Here is a 27,843-nt window from a genome sequence, read left to right as displayed (position 1 = left end):
CAAGGTTTTGGAAATGAGCAGGGTATCGTCTGTGAATAGCAAGATTGGAATTTTTGTATGGCTAATTTTAGGGTCGTCATTGTTTGCAAAGTTTAGTGCCCCAGCCAAATTGTTGACATAAAATGCAAAAGTGTCTGAGCTAACAATGCAACCCTGGTGCACTCCCCTCCTAAACGCATCCAATATCTCCCCGTTCTTCCTATACCTGACTCTTGCGCCGTTATTCTCATGTATCCTTATAGGTATGTCTAGGATAGGAGCTGGAACTCCCATTCTATCCAGAGCATCCCATAGTTTTCCTTAGGGGACCATGTCGAACTCAGATTTTAAATCTACGAAATATTGGTATTTATGCAGCATGAAAATATTGACTCCTTTCAATTAGAGGAAAATACTGATATGGAGCAACCTATCCGTAAAATCCACTCCCTCTGCAGGCTGTTGCGAAGTCTCTCTTTCTGCTACAACTGTGAAAACCTTATGCGCCTATATGACAGTTCTTTGGCTGCACAGTTAAAAGTGACCTATTGCTAACTTATACAAAAAACGATATAAGCCCACATTCACTAAAACTTTGACTGTTGCAAAATGATGTGAAGTAATGCAAAACAGCACACAGATAAGTTACTTTACAGCGCAAAGGGTATTTAGTTTTGGAAAGGTGTCCTTTTTCCAGGAAAAATTCAATTTTCTTCGGTAGCTCAGTGTAAATGACATAGGTTTTCACCCAAAGCCTGATCTACTAAGATAGCTGGAGACCAGACACTGCATCAAATAACTCCTCCTTGAAGCAGACATCAAGTAGAGACGTCTTCTTTTCTGGAAAAACCCCAACATGTTGCATGTGTGCTCTTGGGGACATAGCACACTTCCGGCGCATGAGATCTTTCTCTGTTGTCTAGACATTGAAACTTGTACACTAAGGGTATACTTCCAGTAGAAATCCAATGCTAGACGGCGCACACTGACCTCTGCAAGGCTGTGAGTCAGGATAGACTTCTTTGTATAGCCCCAGCACAGCGAATGACAGCATTAGCAGGCAAAACTTAATAGATATGGTTCTAAGCTGTGTTTTCCTCTTTGCACAAAGCAGCACAGCACATTTAGTTGTTTGACTGCATTGCAAGAAACATGAGTAAATCTGCCCCATAATGTTTATATTGAAATGTTACCCATTTACCTGGACCACCCCACAACTTCCTTTCTTCAAACAATTCTAAAGAGATACACAGCAACTCCATTTTTATCTTAACATTCCAAAAGAAAGCTTCTTGCATTTAGATAATTTGGCCAGAGATCAGGGGCATACAACATAGCCTTCTCCCTCATAATATTATCCCAGCTATCTGAACTATCACTCCCTGATCTACCACGAAAAAGGATTGAGAGGAGAGGCCTGCAGCCCTGTTGTCCCTTCATTTGTACTACTGACACCATACACAGTCTTGTACTATAGCTTTAAAGCCTGCTGCCGAGGGCTATGCCAGTAGTAAAAAAGGCCCTGAATCCAAATTATAGGCCCAAGCCGCAAGTGACGGCCTATAACGAGAGAGATGCCCTTTAACAACCAGTATAGCCTGAGACAGAAGGGCTATAAGGCTATTAGAAGATTCCACCCACGAAGGGTAGAACGTTCTAAATTAAAAAGGGAGAAACATGGAGACAAACATTGGAATGTTGAAGTTCCATGCTATGCCAGCCATTATAAGCCCAATGCTACTCCATTCTCTTCAGTGCAGCTCTAAAAATTCCAATGTTCTAACAAAGAATCTAAATTGGTTTGATGGTTGCATATAGCTCTACTTTTTGTAACATTCCTCTTCGTCATCGTAAATATTTCTCCTATGGATTTGTCTGAAAGAATCAGTGTGCCTATGAGCCCATGCCCTATTGCGAATGTGGGTGCAGGCACAAACAGGTCTTAAGAGAGGCATGCTGCCAAAAAAGGGTGATGTACTGCCATTGCACCTCCTGACAGTCTCACTCTCATAGGATGAGAGGGGTCCTCTCAAATATTATCCTCCCAGTCATCAGCTCGGGCCTCTCTTTAAAATGGAGATTGGTGCCACCTGCGCATAGAAAGACGGAACAGCTTCTATAGTCAGCTGCTTCATATTTTACTGAATGCACTGCCCCGGATGCAGCAAATTATTTGTAGTAGATCTCACTATCCCTGTTTGCCCCCGGCGCACCTATTTAATGGTGCATCATGGCGCAAACCGGGACAATGCACCCTCTCTTTAATATAAGCCCGGTACACCATTTCAAAAGTCTTCAACCACCTCCCTTTTGTATGTTACTTTATAGGTTACAATCAAATGAGAAACATGCATTCACTTGTTTTTTCAGGTAATCTGGCCCAGTCAAGAGCAAGAGTTACAGCTGCTTCCAGGTCTCTGCCACCCCAACTCAATGCAGGACGAATCAAGGTTGGTAGTTGTTCTATTATTAAGAAACAATTTTTAAAAATAACTTTCTGTAAAACATGGTCAGATATCAGTCAGTGCAAATCTCAATAGTAAGTGCCATAGATTCCAGACTTCTGCGGTATAGAAATGTATATTGTTTGAAGTGATTGTGTTTTAGAGAATATTTGGAGGTATGTACAAGTTAACTAAAAGTATTATTTAGTTGTCCTTTGCGACTATGAGCTACTAAGAGTTACTTTTACGCAGTGTTATATTCTAAACACACTTAAAATATTATGGAATAATTGTTCAGCTTCGTAATTTTCCTAAACATAACAGCCTATTGTTAATGGTTAAAAAATAAAATGGATTCTTTTGTATGCATTCCATTTTCAATTGTGGGATGATGCCGTACCAATATCTGTAATGTAATAATGAGGAAACAGGAAGTGGTACAAGTGTTAGCTTTATTCTCGTACAGTTTTACCATATTATTAAACGCCACCACCAGTTATATATATATAACCCTTGGGGTAGCCTGGGCCCACTTACACAGTAACACTTAGTTAACAATCTTTTTGTGTGACATGAGAGGTAAGGGAAACATTTTCTTTCAGTCTCCAAATACAGTGTAACCAGTTTAGTTATGCAATAACTCAGTTTAACACCAAGTCCCTCATTACAATGTCAGGCAGACATCACCGTTGCAATGAATCCTTTTCCAAATGAATCTCAAACACCTTCAGCTGCCAAACCACTAAAATCCTTCTGTACATCAGTAATGTTCTTTATGTACTTCTGTAAGTCCTTGCTATTGTCTGGAGCATATGTGCGACACTGTGGGACCTTTAACACTTGACAAACTCCACTTTCTTTTGCCAGCAAAATGTTCAAAGCAAGCTGATTCTGCAAAACCTTAGCTCATATGGCAACCATCTCAGTATTTACTAACAACAAAGCTCCAGCAGTATTAATGGACAATCTATCAAGTGCTGTGGACAACTTTCTGATCTTGATGTCATTTAATATCATCCCTGCAATTGGTATGTTAGCTCCAAATATATCTCCCACAATCTCTCCAGCACTCAGTCCACGTTTTTATCTCGACTTCTCTTCCCAGGCAGGATGATCAAAATCTTCCACATGATAAATCTTCAAAAACACTGGACCTAAATAACATCTACCATACCATTTGCTAGGCAGTTAAAAATAAGCATTCTTTCCACATACAAAATAAACTCCAGGAATTGATTGGTCCATTCCAACCACAACCAACTTTCATGACCCAAGAAACCCAAATGTGTGATCACATTCACTCTTCCCTGCAAATATCGAACTGTAGTCACTCTTGTCGTGGTGTATGCATAATCTCCCTTGATGTTGCCAATCCAATGACAATGCTCCAGTGTTTCCGGCCGTTTGATGTTGCCTCTCCTCTGGTGATACATTTTTAACATGGACCCCTCTCGCTGCTTCTGTCAGTACTGCACTATATCTATCTTCTACTTGATCTATACATTTATTTCCAATGTAAGAAAGGGCACATGTTGAAATATGTCTATGCTTATAAACTGTATCTATGATTTTAGTTGGAACAAAATTTCTACCAGCAATTTCAGCATACGAATGTCTGTTCAAGTGCTTAAACATTGGCACTTCTGAAAGAAATAGATCATAATTTGAAAAATAGTACTCAAAATAACCCTTTGCATAAAATATACTAAGAAGCACACTACAGCCTATGTCCTAAGTCGAAGTAAGATGGTGATAGGTAATGCCTTCAGCTACTGAAGCAGGTAAGTGCATACAAACATAGCAATCCCTCGCTTCCTTAGTATCCAAATACTCATAAAGCAATCTAGCAAAATGATTTAGTGTAAAATCTACCCTTTTACAAATCTGTATGTATCTACTTTTCTCCTAATAAAACTAAGTCTTCATCTACATCAGGTGAGGATTTCTTCTCAGGTATAGGTCTCTCTTATATGCTACTGGCAGGATTCCCCTCCAAGGCCCTAATATTGTTCATCATGCATAGTTAATTCAAAACATTATACATTCAGAAATACAAAGAATAAGCACATTAAAACAATGCAAAATGATATACAATACACGTCTATTTCATTTTGGCTGAACCTGACTAGTATTTAATACTGTACTGTAACTATACTGTAGTGTCAAATAAAATAATCAAAGTAAATATAAAAGACCACTGGAGCCTGCTTGGATTGAAGTTCTAATATGCTTTATTTCCTGTGTGCCACCAGTCTTAGTACTGGTTGGTAAAGTGCTGAAATGTGAAAAAAACTGGCTGGGCAGTCTTGATCGAATTTGAATACTTCGACCTATATCCGCTCTTGCTTAACCAGTTGAACTTGAAGCACCAGAATATCTTATGCGTTTTGGTAACGTGATTATTGATGTGCGATTGCACTGCTAATTTGCTCAAAAGCCTCTGTGTTTTATACTGATCCAGTGATTAATTTTCAATGTATGTAGTGCCAGGAATTTCAATAGTTTACAATTAATATGGGGGACCATGGAATCGAGACACTTTATAATGGCCACCTACAAGTTCGAATCCCCTATTTGTTGAAGAGGGATTTCAGCAGCAGATTCCGTTGCTGCTCTAGCGCTGGACATATGCAAACCAGATGTATAATGTCTTCCTTAGGGGCATCACATAATCTGCATGATTTAGAGCCTTGATGTTTCTATACTGGTTGATCGGTCAAAGATGGGACGGTTCCAAGCGAGATGGCCAACAGTTTCCTCTTTGGATGAAGTGGGTAGATTGTGCTGATTATTGCTGCTGGTTTTAAGATGTCATATGACTGTATTGTCATCCAGGCATGGGACCTGGCAGTGAATCAATTTTTATCATCAATTAGGGAGTGCAATCTGGTGGATTTATTGTTTGCACGGCAGAACACCATGTACGGTAAATCTAAATGCCATAAGTCTATGGTATTTGTTTCCTGTAGAAGAGGTATTTGCTGTAAGCCGAGAGGGGGTGGCTACCCTGGGACTGCCACAGAGCACTGCCCAGAGGGCTTTCTTGAATTAGCCGTACTTTATACCACGTTTTAATTGTGTGGTATCTTCTCACTATGGTTTGCTGCATGAGCCCGAGTTCTAGTCAGACTTTTGCGGGCGAGCCATTTTGTGGCAGTTCAAGAACTTGCTTATAAACAGTTATTTGCAGTTTATCCAGAATTGGTGTGTCTTTCCCATGCATGGCAGCACTTGCGTAGGTAACTGTAGGGAGGAATTTCACGGGACTCAAACATAAACCTACACTCAATTCTATTATCCCTAACGTTACACGTGTCAGACAAACACCTATTATGCATCTCCGTTTACGATTAGGAATTCTAGTTTCCATACTAAGTTAGATTCAGACCAAGTTGGTTAGAGCAATAGCAGTTACCGAGTTCTTCCCTGTCAATCTTCACCTGTACAAATAGCAAACGGTCTCTATTCAGAGTTTAATTTATTTATTTACAAGTCTATATACAATCTTTGTGAGTCTTCCCTAGCCCTACTCCATGTTATTCTAAGGGTAAAACACTAAATGTATTCTTCTTCCACTCAGGCCTTTATGCAACTTAATACAGTTCACTTAACATCGCTAACAAGAAGAGAACCAAGGTCCTCAATAACCATTTCCTGTAGTCCGCTACTTTGTTCAGCAACTAATGCTGGAGACTCTTCCGCATCCAGATGAGGAAATTCAGTTTCGTTCAGTATCAGGTTTCTCAAACCACTCAGTACTGGTGTGTAAGGAAGGACAAATATAAGAAGAATGTTCACATCAGTCCCACACAACATGTATTATCATTTCAGAACTCCCAGAAGTCTCCTTCATCGTCATTTGTAGCCAGGTAAGTCCGCTCATGGGACATGTACCTCCGACAAGGCACCTTCGATCTCTTGGATCACCTAAGATTAAAGCCTTCACTTTTATTTCCACTAAGTTGCAATTCATATGTTTCAATCATGGATACAAGTGCTTCTCAAGAGGAAAACTGCAAACTTCTTGATTGCTCCCTTGGCCAGCTTTCTTCCGCTCACACCCATGTTCCTGTAGCACTTGTTCCTTTGCCGGGACCAGTATCTAACTCGTTCACCACCACCCACCAATTTCACTTGAGTCAGCTCCAACTTCTGTTTCTTCTGGACCCCCCTCGATTTCGGTTTGTGCTAGTGCTGTTTCAGGCTCGGTGTGTTCCCTTACAGCTTGACTGACCCTCTCTAGTGGCCTTTCAACCACTGCTGGTGCTTCTTCTAGAAGAGGAGCTGTTACAACAAGGGGACACAGGACCCTATGGGTGTGGGAAGCATGCACCCTATTTGGAAGACCACCACACTTCACAGCATATGGTGTAACCAGAATCATTTGAAACGGACCACGCCAACGAGGCTCAAGGCAGTTCTTTCTCACATGTTTCTTGACAACGACCCAGTGCCTGGTGTTGTGGTTGTGACACTGCTCCTGGTATGAAGGTGCTGTTGCTGCTTCATCCTTGTAAGACACAAAATGAACTACATCAGCTAAACCCTTACAGTAGTGGAACACCAAATCCTTTGATATGTTCACAAGCATCTTGGCAGGCACGGCAGGTAAGATCGCCGAATAAGAATTTCATGTGGTGATAGTCCTGTTCTTCTGTCTGGAATACTGAAAAGACTTATCAATACAAGAGGCAAAGCATTAGGCCATTTCAAAGACATCGAAGCATACACTTTACCCAACCTGGAATTTAAAATGCAATGTATCTGTTCTATGATACCTGCAGTCTCTGCCCCTCCTGTAATGCTGCACAAAACAATCCCAAGATCTCATTATTAAAATGAGACCCTCAGTCTGACTCCAAAGTAGTTGGAAATCCAAATCTTGGGATGAGAACACTCAGCAGTAACTTTGCTACAGTGAGACTGTCACATCTCCTAGTAGAGTAGGATAAGCTTCCACCCAATGAGAAGATATGCACACCACCACCAAAATGTACCTCAATCCGTTATACACAGGCATCTCAACAAAGTCCAACTGCATCCTATTAAAATACCTTCCCGACGTCCCAAAATCGGTGAAGGTAACAGCAGTTTTCTTTTTCACATTCATTTGCTGACAGGTCACACACCTATGACACAATGCTTCAGTCATCATTTGGAATTTTGGATTAAAACATGTTTATCTGAACAACCTCACCATCGCATCCCTTCCTATATGGGTTAGCCCATAAATATGTATAGCCATCTGGTACAACAAACTATTGGGTAACACAGGTCTTCCATTGCCGGAAACCTAAATGTCATCATCTCTTTTTGCACATCCTCTAATCCAACCTAATTGCACAAGTATTCAAGGCACAATTATGGGCAACTTCACAACCATGAGAAAATAATTTCTTTTACAGTGGACACTTTACGAGGGCAATTTCTTGAGGCATCAGTAAAGCTTCCATGGTTTTCTCACAGCTTCTCCATTGCGTATTGGTGACCCCAATGAGGTCATGAATACTCTCTGAGACCATAACTGTTCAAAGTCATGCACCACACCGAACCCTTATTGGCTATCAGTGAATATTGTTACTTTCAGCTGGTCTGAAACACAGCAAGTACGTGTTAAAGCAACAAATTGAGCCACTTGGGTGGAGAATACTCCTTGAAGCCAAGCAGCTTCCACCACTCCTGATACAGTACAGACAGCATAGGCAGCCCTCAGGTTTCCCTCATGATCCCTTAAACACGAGCCATCAACAAGCAGGATTTAGGCACACTCAGATAATGACTTGTCAGTAATGTCAGGACGGGGTTTGGTGCACGGTTCAGTGACATCGAGACAGTCATGCTCTCCTTCATTTCCATCCCCCTCACAATCAGTCAAAGGTAAAAGTGTGGCAGGATTAAGCATAGAACAACATTTCAAGGTAACGTTCTCAGCAGCTAAAATCACTTGCTTTTATCTCATGCGCCTACGGATAGTCAGCTACTGAGTATGTGTCCTTGTTAACAGCACTTCTACAGAGTGCATAACATAGACACTTAAAGGGTGACCAATCACAATGCCTTGCATCTCTCTATGCTGACACCTGTTGCAGCAACAACTTTGAGACATCCGGGCAATGCTGACAATACTGGATCTTAAGTAGCTGAGAAATAGGCGACTTATGTACGGGAATTTCCATGGTTCTGAGTTAACACTGAGAGTGCACAGCCCTGTTTTTCTTTTTTTTTTTTGTCCTCATACGCCAATAGATATTCTCAGAGTACCAAATCCATACCATCCGCTGCGCAGCAGATGGGCCCCACCTTACATGGTTATAGCTCGGAAGATCTTAATGGATGCACTTTCTGCAGATACCCTCGAGGTAAAAATAACAAGTAGTCAATTCAGTTCATCTATCTTGCCATCCACGGAACTGATCCTGGGGTAATTTATTCTGCAAAAAGGCATAATCATAGGACATTGGTTACATCTTGTCCTACCAGTTAATGCAGGGAATCCAAAAATGCTTCCTCCTATTCCAATCTACCCTATCTAGAATCAATGTGTACTTAATTGCGTTTATCCAGTCTAAATAGGAAGATGCAGTATCTTTTACCCAAAGTTTGTAAATTCTCTGTGTGCAAGAATAATCAAATATAGTGACAACTTATCAATATCTCGAGGAAGTGATTTATAATTATTGAAGATACCTAAAAATATAAGTGATACACACACCTGTATATCAAAGTTAAACAAGTCTTTCATACCTTTCGATACTGTGGACCAAAAATTACGCAAAACAGGGCAGGTTAAAAACATGTGAAGATCATCAGATTTTTCCTGCTTACACTTTGGGCAGCAGGGGATCGAATCTTTAGAAAATTTAGCAAGCTTAGCAGGAGACCAGTATACTCTGTGAAGAGAAAAGAGATGGTTGCGTTTTAAATTGGCGGGAGAGACTGTGGTATGTAGTAAATCGAAAGATACTTGCCATAACTCCTCCAGCTCTGCATCCGGAACATGCTCTCCCCATAGATGGACTGGCAAGGTGAAATCGCCGTCCTCTGCTTCCAGGATTGTCCAGTAAAAAATTGCTGTTTTAATCTTCCTGCTCTTCCCCTGAAGAAGTTTCTCCAACACAGTCTTTACTCCAATTTCCATACCAGCTGCCTGGCTCCAGCTCTTAATTTGCAAATATTTAAACTTAGAAATATTGTTCTCAGTCAGGATACAGATCTCGCCCCAACTTAGCAGCGACCCATCAGGCATCAGCTGACCCCAGTATTTTATGTCTGCGTCCAGCAGGGGTTTAACAAGAGAATCTTTGGACTACTCTGGAGAACCCGGAGATCCCCAGATAGGTACCATAGCTGAGTAGTATGGAATATTCAAGGATTTCCTTAGTCTAGCCCAAGTCCTAGCCATATCCCTTAGGATCTTCAATCAGGCCTTCTTGAAGAAGAGCGGATCTCCAAACTTCAGCAGGAAGCCATGAGAGCCCCCTTGAATTTCTGAAAACATTATCTCAAACATTATGCCTATTTCTGAGCCATCTGGATCATTGAATAGTGTAGACCCTGCCTTCAGTAACAAAGTCCAAGCATAGAGTTTCAAATCTGGGGCACACAGACCACCTTTACTTTTCTTCCTTCGTAACCTTTTCCATGAGATCCTTATACCCTTCGAGGCCCATACAAAAGAATTCCATTTGGCTTGTATTTTCCTGAGCTTATCTTCCTTGAAGGCTAACAGGATGTTCTGGAATAAAAATATTAATTTGGGCAGCAACATCATCTTTACAATGTTTATTCTCCCTATTAATGTAAGAGGAAGAAGCGACCAGCTCTTCAGAGATTCAGCAAATTCCCTATCAATTTTAGCAAGGTTTCTGTCAGCTAATTGTTCTATATCCTGCGTAATTTGAGCCCCCAGCTATCTTATCTCATGTTCCAAAATAGGAATTGAGGTTACTAAATTCCAGGCCATACATTCAGACTTAGACTGATTAATCTGATAGCCCGATATTTGTCCAAACTGAGCAGCTGCGCTATAAATAAAGGGAATTGCTTGTGTTGGATCCGAGGTGTATATCATCATGTCGTCAGCATAAAGAGACACTTTTTTTTCCCAGTTCTTATATTTAAAGGGTGGAATATTATGAACCTGTCTGATTTTCTCTGCCAACGGCTCGATATATAGATCAAAAAGCAAGGGCGAGAGGGGGCACCCCTGTCTTGTCCCTCTTTTAATATTTATCGGTGCTGAGAGGCCACCATTAATCAAAACTTTAGCTGTAGGGTGATGGTAAAAAGACGAGATAGCTCTACAGAAATTCCTGCCCAAGTTACATCTCTCTAAAACTCTGGCCAAGTATACCCAGTTTACCCGATCAAATGCCTTAGTGGCATCAAGTGTAATAATCGCCATTGGTAGTTTATATAGAGATGTGATATCAATTGCCCCCACTAATGCTTGAGTCAGATCTTGTATAGTATGTCCCTTGACAAACCCCTTTTGATCGGAATGTAGAAATCTACCAGCTACTCCATTTAATCTCTCTGCTAAGATCTTAGCCAGGAACTTGTAATCAAGATTCAGCAGAGCGATTGGCCTATAAGAGTCACACTGTGATGCTGGTTTGAGGGGTTTGAGAATAAGAACTACCGTAGCCTCATTCCACGAGGGGGGAATTTTTCCTCCTTCCTTAAATATGGATGAAAAAAGCATCTGGAGGATGGGAGAGATGACTGAAACTAAAGTTTTAGATATTTCGGCCGGTAACCCGTCCGGGCCTGGGGCTTTACCCCCCTTGGCCGACTCAATTACATCGACCACTTCCTTTAAACTAATGCCTCTATTTAAATTATTAGATGCCTCATCGTCAATTTTCAGTACTGCATATTGTTCGAGCCATGATTGAATTAGGTTGTCCTGTGGAGATACGTCTTCCTTATATACCTGATCGAAATGTTTAAAAAAAGCTTCCTTAATATCAGAGACATTTTCTGAGATCACACCCGTAGTACCGATCAGAACTTCTTTATTCGTATTCCTGCATTGTTCTCTTTTTGTTTTCCAAGCTAGAAGCTTGCCGCTGGCTTTCCCATATTCAAAATGAGCAAGAGAACTGGCCTGCCATCGCTTCCTAAGTCTAGAGTCGAGACTCTCTTCTAATTGTAATTTACACACTAAAAGTTCTCTCCGGATATTAACTTCCGAGGATAAGTTCGGGGCTAAAAGATCAGATTCTAACTTAGCAATTTTTGTCTCAATCTCGGTTATCATTGTTTTATGCCTGGTAGACTGAATGGCAAATATCACTCCCCTCAGATAAGCTTTATAGGAGTCCCATACAATTTCCAGTGGTGCTGTTCTTAGATTTAGCTCGAAAAATCTTTCCGACTCATCTAACAGTTTTTTTACTACCTCCTCCTCAAACAAAATACTTCGATCCATGGTTCATCTCTTATTGCTTTGCGGCCCCGCGAGTTTCAAAACTAGAGAGACTGCTGAGTGGTCAGAAAGGTGCCCTCCTAAATGATGGACTTCCTGGACAACACCACATAGGTCGTCTGCAATCAAAAAAAAATCTAGTCTAGATTTATGTCCCAGTTTTTTATTGTGGAAAGTAAACTCTTTTTTTGTCCCCCATTTTTTCCTCCATATATCCTTCCAACCCAGCTGATGCATAGCGTTTATTAGGAGAGATCTTGTTTTAGGGTTATATATAGACTTATGTTTGTATGTTTTATCCATTTGGGGATCGAAAACTAGGTTGAAATCCCCCCGCTAAAATTAAGGGATCATTAAAGTCAAGAAGTTCTTCGAGCAATTCTCTTAGTTTTTCATGGCAAAAGAGCTAAAACGCTCTTTGTTGTAATTCAGCTTTCCCAGCACAGGGGCATGACAGAGACTCTCTATCAACTCCAGGAATGCATTCAAATAATCATTGTCCTAGGACACAGGATCAGAAACATCTTTGTGTGTCAACCTCTGCAGAGGTTTGACCTCTAAGGAAAAGCTGGGTATCAACTGGCAACAGCAGCGCACCATTTCCAGAAACATCCGGACTTCCCTTTGCGCGAGAGGCAGATTAATTTGCATGATCGCCAAAATTCTTTCTTGTGACACCTTTCTCATATCTTTCTCAATGTAATGTCCCAAGTATTGAACCTCTGTCATACAGTACTGCAATTTGTTGGGTACACTTTATGTTTATTCTCAGTCAAATGGTTCAGTGGGGCAATGGTATCAGTTTTGCAAGTATCCTGAGTATTCAATGTAATCAGGTCATTGATGTACTGCACCAGGACTGAATTACAGGGCATAATCCGAGACTTGAGATTCTTCTTCAGAAGATTAATGAACTCTCTGTGTACCCTTGAGGGACATGACACCATGTTAAGACACAATCTCCCAGCCGAAATACAAACAAATATTGGCTATCTTCGTGCAAGGGGATTGATAAAAATGCCTGGCAAAGATCAATAGTAAACCATTCAGCCTCACATGGAATTTGAAACAATATCACAGATGAAACCCACTGATCAACGATTATTACTATATTTTAACTACTGAACAAGCAGTCAGAAGTGCAGTTACCTTGCAGGCACCAGGGTCATGTTTTGAATGGTGCTACCAGTGCAGTGCACAGGGGCCAAAAGGTATAGTAAACCCACTGAACCCCGATTATTGCTATATTTTAATACTGAACAAGCAATCAGAAGGCCAATTACCTTGCAGACACTAGGGTTAGGATTTGAATGGTGCAGGAGGTGCAGTAAGCACAGGGGCCTAAAGAGTATTGCTGTATTTGCTGCATTATACTACTGAACGAGCGGTCAGAAGTGCAATTACCTTACCTCTTCTATGTGCAAAGTGTATTGCATATAGGTGTAGCACTTGCATAGTTAGAAAACAGGGACAAACTCATAAAAAAACAACAACAATTTTTTAAAATGTGTTAACAGGTGCCCTATAGGAGTTATTCCAGAATGGGAAACATCCTTTACCATGCAACCATTTCAACGAGTAATGGTTACATCGTGGTTTTAACAACGCAAGTTGTTACATCGACTTGCACTGGAGGGTGCTATAGACTAAGGAATACTGTGAATTACTATTCCAACACCTTCCCTACGGTACGTAGACTGGAGTTGGAATAGTAATTCACACGATTCCTAAGTTCAGCGCCCTCCAACGCAAGTTGATGGAACGACTTGCGTTGTCAAAACCGCTATGTAAAATACCGCGTTGTGATGGTATGCGTGGTATCATCATACATTTTTCTAGAATAGTGTGGGTGAGGCGTCTTGCTGTTGTTGGCAGCGTGTGAATAGACTGAACATAAGTTAGTGACAGTAGGAGGTACTTGTATGAGAGGGAGGTGCCTTATAGTTGTATAAAAGTCCATAAATGTCCAGAACAAAGGTGAGATTGCAAAGTAATGGAATACATCATTGTACACTACTAAACAGTAGAAGTTACCCAGTCAAAAAGGTAGCTAGAAAGGAATCCTGCCCTGATTTAATTTACTTCTGAATCAGCCCCAACTTGATTAAGGCAGGTGAGTCTGTGTTGGTCTCTCCAAGAAAACGCTGAATAAGCCCACACACTCTGAAACATCGGAGTACTGCGGGCAAGCTGGATGGCAGTTTGTCCTGAATTTATTAAAGCCCCCAATCTGATGGGCACCAGATCCTTCTGACTCTCAATTGAAACGCTGAGTCAAAGAGTACTGTGCATTCTGTGGCGCTGAGGTGTATTCGGGCAAAGTTAAGTGCTGCAGTAAATATATAGCAGTAACAGCATTGTTAGGTACTACAAAGGGTAAAAAAGCGACGGCGGTAACAGGACACAAATTAGGATAGCATTGTAACTTTCTTTATTGTAAGATATATCCTTTCCTTAGTACTGGGTTAAATGCCTTGCGTGCAATCATATTAGCGTGATGCTAAGACACCATGTTTAATGGTGTTGGAAAGACTGTATTTTATGTCGGTGAGCTCATTCTACCTAACTAAAGCTGCCATCTTGCAAGGTATGTTCAATTACTATGTATACATTACTTTTTTTTTAAATTAATTTATTTATTTGCAATTTTACAGAAAAACAAAAATTACAATTCGAAATCCCCCCTCCCGCCAATCTGACTATTATCACATCCCCCCTGCATCAAGCGCACGGCCTCCAATTCTCAGGTATAAACACAGCCATTGAGCCAACAACCCACAGGAGGGCAGGCGGCGTTGATAACGCAATTGGCAATACATACAGTCAACAAGAATGGTAGTCTCATACATTCAAAGAAAGTGGAGTGGAGGCCTGCCGTTTGATGTTAAGATTAGGTCGTTGCCCCTCCTGACAGGGAGGCTGCCCTCCACCAATAGTACATAGAGTAGCCCTATGCCTCGTCAGTAGGGTCATTGGGCCCTTTATTGGCCAAATAGGTCTGGTAGAGCACCCAAAAGTTCTTGGGTCTGCTTGTGGGGGGCTGTAGTTCACTGTAATTTTCCGATTGTGTGCAGCAGTACATCACATCATGTGCCTAACGCTTCGGAGTAGGTACCGGTCCTCTCATCCAACAACATGCAACTACCCTCTGTGCTACTAGGAGGCCCATATCCACTAATCTACGCACTGCCCTAGGGAGTTTTTTGGTGTATCCCAGTAACGCTACCAGGGGGTCTGGCGCTAGTACAGTGTCAGTTACAGCACTAATCTCGGCAAAAACCTTTTCCCAGAAGTCCCAGACCACAGGGCATTGCCAAGCAAGGTGCAGGAAGTCTGCGTCTGGGGCCCGGCATCGTTCACAGCTCGCAGTGTCGCGCAGGCCATACCTGCACAGCCTAGCTGGAGTGTAATACACCCTATTTAAGAATTTAAAGTGCACCAGTCTGTGCCGGCTATTGAGGGAAAGCTTCCTATTGTTAGTGCAGCAGTATCGCCACATATCGTCATCTAGCACAGTCTGCAGGTCGGCCTGCCACGCCAACCGCGCCTTAGTGTAAAATGCTCCCTGTGTGTCTGGGATAGTTTGTACAGGTTGGACAGTAGCTGTCTGGGAGAGTCAGTTTTTATAATATAAGTGAGCTCTGGAACGTCCGGGGGCTCAGCCATGTCTCCGCCCAATAGGTCAGTCAGTGCGCATCGAACTCTGTGGAACTGAAATCGCGTCAATAGTGGCGGGTCCACACAGTCGCCCGCAACCTGCGCCCAAGTCCTGACCACCCCTTCGTCGAACATGTCGCCCGCAACACTAATATTTAGTTTCCGCAATGCAAGGATCCCCCCCTTATCCCGAAGAGGGGGTAGCCACCGAGCCCAGTCTACCGGCATAACCGGGGAGTATAGTAGAGCACCGTTTTGCACTTGTAGCAGACTATGCCAGGCATGGTTCGTGGCTGTGATGGAGTCCAGTACTCCCATTCTGCGGTCCATCGGCTGAAAGACCGTGTGCGGAAGCAAGAGGGGTGAGGCAAAAATCGTTTCCATGCGTACATGGGGGATGTCACGTTTCCCATGTATCCACATATGAAGATGTGCGGCCTGAGCTACTCTGTAATTGAACTCCAGGTCTGGGGCATTAAGGCCTCCCATAGAGTAGGGTAAGGTGAGTAGCGTCCATTTGGCCCGTGGTTGGCGTCCTGCCCAGGCTAGCTTATCCATCAATTGTTGTAGGCGCAGGAAAAAAGATTTGGGGAGGACTATCGGGATTGTCATAAAAAGGAATAGAAATCTGGGCAGCACGACCATCTTCATTATAGAAATACGTCCCACCAGAGAGAGCGGGAGCTTGCACCAGACTGCAACATCGTCTTCTAGTCTGCTAACGGCAGTGCCATAGTTGGCCCTGAACAGGATCTCCGCATCGGTGTGGAGTTGGACCCCTAGATATCTCACCTCGTCAGTAGTCCACTGTAGTGGGTATTCCATCACAGTACATTGTGTGATAGGAGTCAAAAGAAAGGCTAAGGACTTTGTCCAATTGACCCTCAGGCCCGATAGCGCACCAAAACGAACCACCTCTCTAAGCACTGAGGAAAGGTTATGTTCTGGGTCTCGGACGTGCAGCAGGGTATCGTCAGCATACATTGACACCACAATCCTGTATCCCGGAAAGCCAATGCCCTCATTACCATGATATTCTCGAAGGGCACAGGCCAGCGGCTCCGCCACCAGGGCATAGAGGAGAGGCGAAAGCGGGCATCCTTGTCTAGTGCCCCTGCTGATAGGGAAGGATTCCGTGACCATGTCCCCCAATCGAAGCCATGCCCTAGGCTGGTGGTAGAGCGCTCCTATCATCTGCAAGAAGGGTTGTCCTAGGCCCATGCGTTGCAGTACCAGGCGCATAAAGGGCCATTCCACTAAATCAAAGGCCTTTTCCATATCAAGAAATACAGCGAGCGCCTCCCTGTCCTGTCTCAGGTGCTGCATCGTGCCCAACACTGTGCGTATATTGTACACCAGATTCCGGCTCGGGATAAACCCGGCCTGTTCCGGGGGCTACCAACTCCGGCGCCAGAAGCGCCAGCCTGATGGCCAAAACCTTAGCAAACAGTTTAGCATCAACGTTCAGTAGGGATAAGGGCCTATAGGAGCCACATTCATCTCGGGGCTTGCCAGGTTTCAGAATAGTGACCAAAAGTGCCTCCCTCATTGCTTGGGGCATGCTGCCTTCCACCCAGATGTCATCAAATAGAGCTGATAAATGGGGGAGCAGCTGGTCTTTGAAAGCTTTAAAAAAACCCGCTGTGAGGCCGTCTGCGCCCGGAGCGCTGCTCGGCCTCATGCTCGACAGAGCCTCCAGGATTTCGTCCTTTTCTATATGTTGCATGAGGAACTCCCTGTCAGCATTGGACAGAGTGGGGATGTCAATGTGGCCAAGATAATAATTTATGTCATCAGTTATGTCCCCGCTCTTAGATGTGTACAGATCAGCATTTTAGGCTCTGAAAACGGAAGCAATTTCCGCCTCGTCAGTGAACACCTCCCCCTCCGCAGACTTCACCTCTGTGATATTCTGTCTTTCCCTCTTCCCTCTCAACACCCTTGCCAGAACTGCACTTGGTCTGTCACCCTCCCCGTACACCCTAGCTGTAGCCTATTTACCCATGTGTTTGAGTTCCCTGTCTGCCTCCTCGTGATATTCCGCAAGCAGCGTCTTAATGTTCTCATCTATCTCGCTGCTTGCCAATCTGCTCTGTCTACTCTCCATGTCAGCTAGTTGTTTCTCGAGGTCAGCAAGTCACTGTCTAATGGACTTCAAATACCAGAATGTTTGGACATCGCCACTCCTCTTATGTACACCTTGAACGCCTCCCATATCACTTGAAAACTGTCTACAGATCCCACATTGGCCTCAAAGAATACATCTATAGCTTCAGCTAGTTCCCCCCTGAACACAGGGTCCAGAAGGGAATATGGTGGGAATCGCCATGTAAAAGGCGGAATAACCCCACCTGGGGTCCGTATCTCCAAGAGTACAGGCGAATGATCAGACAGCGTCCTAGGCAACACTTTGCAGTCCTTAATCTGATCCAACCTTGATGAGGGAGCAAGCCAATAATCTATCCTGGTGTGTATGTTATGGTAGGCGGAGTAGTGTGTATAGCCCCCCTGTTGTGGATATCGAGAACGCCACACATCCTCCAGACCCATGGACATCATCGTGCTCTGTAGTTCCCAGAATTAACAGAACATTCCCTTCCCCGATCCCCTCCACCCCCCTCCCACAGCAGACCAACCCCAACCCGGCCTTGCATGGTCGAACCCCTACCTCCCCCCACCCTACCCCTAGTTGCAATCTAGAAAAAGCCCGATAGGGCTAGAGAGGCATACAGCGCGGGGGCCAAGGTTGCCAGGCAGGCGTTAGGTAACTGTACAAAACGCTCGTTCAAAAACCCCCGGCCCCTAGCCACCGCCTAGAATCGTGTTTCGGCTTAAATTCCACAGTCCAGCACAAAAAGGCTGCGAGCGCTCCCAGTCCCAGCCTAATGTTCATGAGCGGCAGTTCCTCAAGCCCCCCATGTTCCGGGCTCGCCCAAATGAAACGCAGCAACCACAATCCCATCAGCCAATTGTTGTATAGAACGTGCAAAACAGTAGTGTCTTACCAACGTTGGCGCAGGCTCGTCCCCGCGCCCGGGGAGACCGAGCACCCCCAGCATAGGGGAGCTGTAGATGCCAGGCACAAGCACAGTCCCAGGCCCGGCACCTGTATGGAGATGAAGGTGGGAGTGTGTAGTACGTTATGTAGTTAGGCCTTAGTCAGGCCTAGTCAGTCCTGATCCTCGAGTTGGCTCGGGGTCTCCTCGCTCTCCACGTGGCCGCCGGTGCCTTTCCGATGTTCTTTGTTCCATACCTTCAGTGCCTGCTGCAGAACTTTAGGGTCCGTGAAAATATGGGAATGGCCTTGTCGATTGATTCTCAGTCTCGCAGGGTACAACATGGCATAGTCGAGCCCCACATTGCGTAGTTGTTTCTTGTACAGGGCGAAATGCTTCCGCTCCTCCTGCACTTTGGCCGTGAAGTCCGGATACAGGGAGATATCAGACCCCTCATACTGCAGTTTCTTATTGTCGCGGGCTAGACGGAGTGCAGTGTCTCTGTCCCTGTAGTTCAAGAGCTTGGCGATAATAGGCCGCGGCTGGTTTCCCGGGCGCGGACGGGGGCCCAGCGAGCGGTGCGCCCGCTCCACCACAAACATCGGGGAGAAGGCAGTTTCCCCCAGGAGCGTGACTAGGAGTTTCTCTACGAATTTTTCCATGTTGCCGGTCGCTGTCGTCTCCGGTACCCCCGTAATACGTATGTTGGAGCGTCTCGAGCGAGCCTCCAAATCCTCCGCCTTGTCCTGTATCACCTGTAGGAGTTAGTCGATTTGTTTGCGGTCGCTGTCGAGTTGTGTCTGGGCCTCTTCAACCTCAGTGAGGCGTCGCTCCGACATGTCCAGACGCTCCGCATGTTTGTCTACTCGCTCCGCCATGCGGTCCACGCGGTAAGTAAGAGCATCAATTTTGGCGCCTATAGAGGTGATACTGTCCTGCAGACCTTTCTCCATTGATATTAGCAAGGATTTGATGTCCGAGTAGATAGTGGAGTTCGCACCATCCACGTGTTGGGCCTGGTCCCCCGCAAGGGAGTCAGGAGGCTTAGTTCGGCGATTTTCGAAGGGGAGTTTACTCTGCGTCTTTCCCCATTTTGTCCCCCTCGTTTGCTCACCAACCGACAGCGAGTGATTCACAGCGTCACCGGGCGAGGTCCAACAGTCCAGGCTCGGGGTCCGCTCAGGGATCGGGTTCACGCCAAGGAGGAGGTTGAAGAACAGGGGCCCCTCGTCAATCCTGGCGCTCGTCTCCCCAGGATCCAAATTTCCAAATCCCGCCGACCTCTGCCAGCACCCTCCTGCCGCACGTCGTAGCTCGCACCACGGCGTCAAATCTACGCGAGGCCGAGGATCAGGTTAATTCTCCTCGAACGCCGGAGTGGCAAAGCGCCCCAAGGATTAACTGGTTGGCTGCCCGCTGCATCCCAGAGTGGAATAGGCGCCAGCAGATGCTTCCCAGAAGTGAATAAAATTAGCCGAAGAAGGATAAATTAAGGATTATTTAGGCGGCTGCCCGGAGCTCGGGAATCACGCGTCCGCCATCAGCGCCGGCAAGCTCCGCCCCATGTATACATTACTTTTAATGTTATAACCCAAAAGATTGTAAGTACCCTAGGGATTGGGTAAAACTATATTGTGGTTGTGAATTGAAACTTTTCTCTACTGGAAATATTTTGGCATAGTATTAAATGCCTGAAATAAGAAAGCCAACTTTTGAATAAATGATAAGAGGGCAAGGGTGGAACTGTTCAGCATAGCTGGGGCCACCATCTTCAAGTATGTAGAGTTAGCCTTGGTGCAATAGTTACCACATTATGTATCAGTTTTGAATGTCAATATTTTAGAGTCTATATTCAAATGTCATCTTTTCACTTCTTCATGTCCCTTTTAGCATATGTAGAGAAACGGGGCGGGGGTGAAGGGGAAGAATGAAAAGTACCACAGTGAACGTTGAGAGAGGGGGAATGAATACCAGGTCTTCTGTGGGTTGTACCGTCTACTATCGCGAATACATTGTTTCAAGAAGAGTCATCAGGTGAGAGAATACATAGCACATATGTAGAGGATATTGTGGTCAGTTAGAGACAGGCAGTCTTGGCCAAACTCATCGCATTGTGTGATACAAAGTATCCTATTTCTTTCTGTGAGAAGTTGGCCTGGAATATGTTGTCCACTAATTAAAGTGGCCACCTTGTACCAATCCAAACAATCCTTATGGAGATTTAAGAGGTCTAAGATAACCTTAGAAAGCTATCCAAGTGGTAGCTGTGGAGAGCAGCCTTCAGGCTTAGTCTTCAAGGAATGTTAGGCAGATTGTTTTACCAGAATGCAACCTTACTGTATTGGTTAAATGAAAGGAGAACCACACAGTAGCAAACTCTAAATACCTCAATGTATCTGCTACATACAGAGAAGCACAAAGTACACAATACTGTAGCACAGAAACAATCGTAAGTGGCACTAATACACAGTGGGCTCCAGGGGGAGACCAAACCATATACTAAAATAGTGGTATAAGAACCACAACTCTAGTCAAAACAGTGTCTAGAGGGTGTAGAATCGCTGGGACCACAAGGAACCATTGTAATGAAAGTGAGAGGGATCCCTTAACACCAAAGGAATAGGACACAACGTCACGTAATTACACCAGTTCGATACAAACTGGGGAAATTACGTGACGTTGTGCCAAGCCGATGGACCAATTGATGAAGTGCTGCCCGGATATAACTAGCATAGAACATCAGCTATCAGCGACCATAACTATATTGTTCTAACACTTTATATTTGGGGCCCTAGAAGTCAGATTACCCCAAACAACCGTAGATGACATTACTCCATGCAGATCGAATGGCCCAAGGATAAAGTGGAAAGGGGAAAACTCTGACAAGCTTTTTAAAAGTATTGTTACGGAATGTCAGGCAGAGTTATTTGACTGCTTGGAACCCAATGCTGATTAAATGTATACTATAAGGTGCTTTAACAAGATTAATGTTAAAATTTCTAACATCTTAACTGTAACTAAGGTGAATAAGTCAGCCCAGATTAAAGGCTGGTTCGATCATGCCTGTACGCAATCTCTGTTTCTATTAAAGCAAGCCCTGTCAAGTAGACCAAGGGACAGGACAATTGTCACCAACTTGAGATCCGTATATAAAGTACAGCTAAAGCGAAGGAAGAAGGAGTTACAGGAAGAAGCCTGGGACAAACTGACTATGGCAGTTGCGATATCCAATACCAAGCTGTTTTGGGACATAGTTAATTCTCCCTTTTTAAAAAATGAGGACGCTCTTGATCTAACATCCCATGTTAGTGAGGAAGCATGGGTTGCACATTTTTCCTGCATCTTTGACTCAGGGAAAATTATTGGGGATGTAGACATTTGGCCAACCCTCCCACTTAACATCACACTCCCAGAGGTAGAACACGGTATTAACAGCAACAAGGGGGGGAAAGCACCGGGCCCCGGACGGTGTACCAGTCGACTTGTATAAAGCCGATTTGGTACTCTGGGGACCGGTGCTGAAAGAGTTTTTAATGCTGCTGTAGTGGAAAATCCGCCGTTAACCTGGGGTGAGTCCACTATCATCCCCATATTTAAAAAGGGAAGCAGATCTGTAGCCAAAAATTACCGACTCATTTCCCTTCTAGACTCATCAGTGAAGATCATGAGCAGGGTCTTGCTGGTGAGGCTAGAAGAGTGGGCGGAGGATAATAAGATTCTGGCTCAGTCACAATATGGGTTCAGGAAAGGGCGAGGGACCCTGGAACAATGCATTAACTTATTTCTTTTAATAGGGAAATATACACGAGCAAAGCTAGGATCCCTCTACCTTTGCTTTGCAGATCTAAGTAGTGCATTCGACCTAGTAGACCACGGCCTATTATGGACGATTTTATTGGGTCTAGGTGCCCCAGAGCCAATTATTTTTTTTTTGGCTAGACTATATACCAAATTATCTGCCCGTGTGCGCTATGGACAAGCCGGAGAATGCACAGCTAAATTTAAGGTCAATCTAGCCATTAGACAAGGATGTGTCCTTGCGCCTCTCCTTTTTACCCTTTTTATTAATGCCATCGATGCTGAACTTAAAATGGTCAAATGTGACGCACCACAAGTGGAGGGCCTCGAAGTACCGGTACTGCTATACGCGGATGACGCGGTACTTCTCTCTAGGACACCTCTAGGCCTCCAAAGACTTATGGACAAGTTCTCTAATTTTATCAAGGGCAGAAAGCTGCAGATCAATAAAACTAAAACTTATGCTATGATTCCAGAACACTGCGTTCCTCCAGCTCTTCTGATCTGGTGGTACCCCGAAACAAAACTGTCAACTGGGGTGACAGAAGATTTCTGGTAGCCGCACCGAAACTGTGGAATACACTCCCTCACTCGATCAAGACCAGCACCTCCCTCTGGTCTTTCCCGAAAAACCTCAAAACTTGGCTTTTTAACCTATGATTTCTTTAATCTTTGTACTTCAGCACCCTTGTGGGTTAAACATTGCAGTTACTTAGCGCCGAGATGCCCGAGGGCTGTCGTTCGCGCTTTACAAATGTTGTTATAAATAAATAAATAAATCTGTGGAAATAGAGCAGTAAAAACAAAATCCTTTTATTTAGACCACCATAAAATCTCACTAGTAGAGAAGTTCTGTTACCTGGGCATAACCTTTAGCGGTAACGGAATGTGGACACAGGAGGTGACTAATGTTAGGGCTAAAATGGCCAAAAGTGCTCTTGGGGTTTTTAAATTTGCGGCTAAACTCGGCGATCGCCGTATTCGTGATATGCTACATATATATCAATCTAGATGCGTGTCGATAGCGCTCTATGTGGAGAAGTGTGGCTCAATGGTTAGAGCGGCAGACCCTGATGCAGAGGTCTGGCCCGGGACCAGGGTTCGATTCCTGCCTCGGCGGGTCTTGGGCTCAATTTCCCTGGACCTGATAATTCTCGCCTCGGTGCCTAGTCTAATCATGGGTCCCACTCTGTGACTCTGGGCAATAGCTTGCTTAATCTCCCCAACGGCCCCAGCAGCGCTGTGGATGCCTGGCTTCACCTTGGGGGTGCCCAGGAGTGGACATTTCACAGGAAAGCCAGGATGGGTTCCGCAGCGGTATGAATACAGCGCTACGAGGCCTCCGGGTAGAAGTGCGCTATATAAAATACAAAACATTTACAAACATTTACATCTATGGAGCCGGGGTCTGGGGTTACTGTCACCATGCAGATCTACAAATTGAGGAAAATAGGTTTTTGAAAAAATTACTCTGTTTACCTATGTCGGCCTCCACCGAACTCATACATACCGAAGTGGGGGCGGAACACTTGACAGATTTAATTGGGCTAAGACCCCTGATGGCCCGGAGATCTATATGGTTGAAGGATGAAACCATTTTCAATAGAAGCATTATTAATGATTGCCTCCGCTTGGAGAAATGCTTACAGATCCCATGGCTCAAATATGTAGTAACAACATTTAAAGACATATTTAATATAAATATTATGGATGATCCCAGTAGGGCTACTGATATATCGAAGTGTGAAATTAAACATATTTATTTGAGGAAGAAAGCTTTTGACCGTAAATGTACAAGTGGGCAGTTAATAACCTCTAAGCTCTATACTTCACATGTGGATACCGTTGGTTTTCAACAATATCTAACCACGGTTACTAGAACATCACACCGGTTTGTACTCACCAGAATGAGATTAAGTATTGTACACTACCTGGTGGCATTCCCATGTATTAAAAAAGTATCCCACGGCCCCATGTCCATGTGACGGAATAACAAAACAAAGCACTATGCACTTTCTCCTCATTTGTGATTTATATTTACACCTTCGTATTGCTTTTTTAAAACCACTTTTTAAAAAGTACGGCATTTTATCTGTAAATACTGCTATGAATCTCCTGTTTTTATTATATGAGCCGGATATTTGTTTTTTTACTGCAACCTACATTGTAAAATCAATTGCCCTTAGGAAGAGTATGCTATTTTAAAATTTTGTCGCCCTGACTGCTGCTATTTTCTTAAAATGTACTGTATATGTCTTAAATGTTTTGTGCTTTTATGATTGTTCTTTATAATCGAATAAAGCTTACAGAACTGAACTGGAAGGAGTGTGGCAGGCTCCACCCAAGAGATCATATCAAAAAACGAAGGGTTGGATAGAAACCTCCATCATTTGAACTACTTAGTCTTTTAAATCATCCTGTTCAACCAGTATAGAGGAACAGATACGTTCTGATATTTATATGATAGAACGCTTCTGAGGTGGACGGAGGTATGAACTTCTCTAGCAGTGTGTAGGATAGCAGTATTTCTACAAAATAATCACGACAGGAGAAGTTTTTGTCTTCCTCCAACAAGCAAGTACGAGTTTCTTCGAACAACTCATTTAACTAAGAGAGTAACAGATACGGTCTTGAAAAAGATGGTGTAATAATCTTTTCCATCCAAACACGTCGACGCTTAACAACACAATCCGTCTTAAGGCTGGAACCACAGATCACAAATCAATTCTGTAGTATTGAGTTCTGGTGCTTTCTATTGTTTTACCATGGATGGGTGTTTTGTTTATGACTAAGTCTATTGTCTTTTGTGTGTACACTCTCTGTCAGACTGTAATGTTTGTTCATTTTATTATGTTATAGTTTTATGAATTGATTATAGACTCTATGGTGGTCATGCCACAGATGAACATTACTAACAACGTGTGTGAAAACATTTCTTTCCACTATGTGTTATGACAGAGTTTTTGAAATGATAGTCTTTAGGTGGTTTTTAACTTTAGTCAGTCATTAATCTTTATTCGGATATGCATCATCCATAAAAGTACAAACATACACATAATCACGTACATGGTCCATCATCATTAAAATAAAATTCAGCATTAAAAATATTCAATTAAAATATTACTAGGTTATCCGTATCTTTGATATCGTCAACGATGTTAAAGTGACAATGTGCAAAGTTCAATGTTTTGCAATGGAACTGCTAAAAATGAACAGGTCATTAAATCTCAGATAGGTTACAATTAGCAGCATCAAATAAAGTGCAAACAATACAAAAACCAGTAAATACATACGGTACAGCCTAATCCAACAATCATCAATTCATGGAAGAACGTGAGCGGATGGCCATTTTCAGAAAGGTGCACACTCGATATGGAAATGGAAATGGATGTGGATTTATAGAGCGCGAATTCCTGCCCGGAGGCGTCCAAGCGCTAGAGATAACCAGGAACCTACGAGGGAGGCTAGCTGGGGTTAGTGGGGCGGGTTAAAAAGGAAAGTTTTTAACTGTTTACGGAAGGTGAGGGGATTGGAATTGGCTCTCAGATGCAGGGGAAGGTTGTTCCATGCCATGGATGCGTTGTAGGCAAACGTCCTGCCGCCAGATCTGGATCTTTTTATTCTTGGTGTCCTAGCCAGGAAAGTCTGGCTGGAGCGGAGGTTTCTGCTGGGAAGGTAGTGGGTAATTAGGTCCCGGGTAATCCTGGGGCCCGTGTCCCAGAATGCCTGATGTGCAATGCACATGGCCTTAAACAGAATTCTCTGGCGCACTGGTAGCCAATGAAGGCTGACCAACCCAGCCCTCACCGATTGTCTGCGAGGGATCTCGAGCAGCAGGCCTGCTGCGCAGTTCTGTACTATCTGGACTCTGCGTATAGTATATTCTGGGACACCGAGGTAAAGCACGTTGTTGAAGTCTAGGCGTGATTGTATTAGACCCTGTACAGCCACCTGTTTTGCCTTCATGGGAAGGAGAGGGAAGATTTTATTTAACATCCTCATGAGTCCAAAACAGGCGGCTGAGAGGTTTGTGGCCTGGGTGCTAAATGACAAGGATCTGTCCAACCAAACCCCAAGGCTCTTGATGCTGTTTTTTGGGGTTGGAGGAAGGCCTAGACAGGGGGGCCACAGAGAGTTGGGGAGGCGGGGATCAGGGGAACCTAGGAGCATCAGCTCCGTTTTGTCCCCATTCAGTTTGAGGAATGATGAGGACATCCAGCCCTTGACCTTTTCTAGGCATTCTTTGAGACCGCCTGACGCAGGCATGTTAGCCTCCTGCGCCACTGAGACCATCAGCTGCGTGTCGTCCGCATAGGAGATGATCTTAATCCCAAAAGGGCGGACGACCTCAGCCAGTGGCCTCATGTATATGTTGAACAGTGCGGGGCTCAAAGAGGAGCCCTGAGGAACGCCGCACTTTAAAGGTCTGCAGGTGGACACAGACTCACCCTCGAAGACTCGAAAGTATCTATCCTCTAGAAAGGACCTGAACCACAGCCAGGCTCTGTCCCTGATCCCGGCGTTGGATATGCGGTGCAGCAAGATGTCGTGGCTGACCGTGTAAAATACCGCACTGAGGTCAAGGAGGATCACTTCCACTGATCCTCCTTGGTCCAGGATCTTTCTGGACTCCTCTGTGACCATAAGAAGGGCGGTCTCGGTCCCATGTTTGGGTCTAAAGCCCGTCTGGGTGGGATCTAGTAAATGTTGCTCTTCTAGAAAGTTTACCAGTTGGAGATTTATATATTTTTCCAGAAGCTTACTCACCCATGGGAGCAGGGAGATGGGCCGGTAATTACCAAGGTCAGTCGGATCCAAGTTGGGTTTCTTCAATAATGATCTGACCATGGCCTGCCTCCAGGCGGGTGGGACAGTGCCGGTTGTGATGGATGCATTTAAGACATCCCTGATGGTCGGCAGAATGAACTGTGAGGCTGCCATTATGATGTCTGGAGGGGCTGGATCGTCAGGGGATCCAGACTTAACTTTTCGGGCTATGGATTCAAGGGTTGCAAGGTCTAGGGAGGGGAAATGGGTCAGGGTGGTTAGAGATTGCGGTGGGGGAAAGATTGAGGCTTCATTGGGTTGGGCTGAGAAAGTGATGTCCCTAGGGGGGAAAGCTGAGTAGATCTTATTCACTTTTTGATGAAAGAACTCAGCAATGTTATTACAATGGGTAGAAGATTTAGTGATTTGTAGGTCGGGTGGGGGTTTTGATAATTGTTTCACAATTTGAAAATTTTCTTTAGGCTTTGATTTAGCACGCAAAATCCTGTTCGAGAAGTAGGCAGCCTGAGCAGTTTTAACTTCTACTTTATATTTGCTAAGTGACTCTCGGTAGAGGGTTTTATTCTCCATCGAGAAGTCCAGACGCCAGCGTCTTTCCGATTTCCTGCACTGCCGCTTCATATCCCTGAGAGCTTCAGTATACCAGGGAGCAGTTTTGTGAGGGCGTTTTAGCGTGACTTTCTTTTTAGGTAGTGTGACATCCAGGGTTTGAGTGATCCAGTCAGCGTAAGTTTGATAGGCTACGCAAGGG

General features: G+C 44.1%; 1 protein-coding gene across 1 annotated transcript in view; it reads left to right on the top strand.

Annotated features, from left to right (window-relative positions):
• MYO3B (myosin IIIB) overlaps window positions 1-27,843 on the top strand; it is a 2,563,893-nt gene that overhangs the window by 1,779,367 nt on the left and 756,683 nt on the right. Inside the window, exon 23 of the mRNA XM_078681588.1 lies at window positions 2,350-2,429. Coding sequence (XP_078537714.1) covers window positions 2,350-2,429 — 80 coding nt within the window. The remainder of the gene's footprint in view (window positions 1-2,349; window positions 2,430-27,843) is intronic.

This window comes from Lissotriton helveticus, chromosome 3_1 (genome assembly GCF_964261635.1).
Source record: "Lissotriton helveticus chromosome 3_1, aLisHel1.1, whole genome shotgun sequence".
Classification (NCBI taxonomy): Eukaryota; Metazoa; Chordata; class Amphibia; order Caudata; family Salamandridae; genus Lissotriton; species Lissotriton helveticus.
The sequence above is the reverse complement of the archived record's forward strand: the minus strand, read 5'-3'. Positions and strand labels throughout refer to the sequence as shown.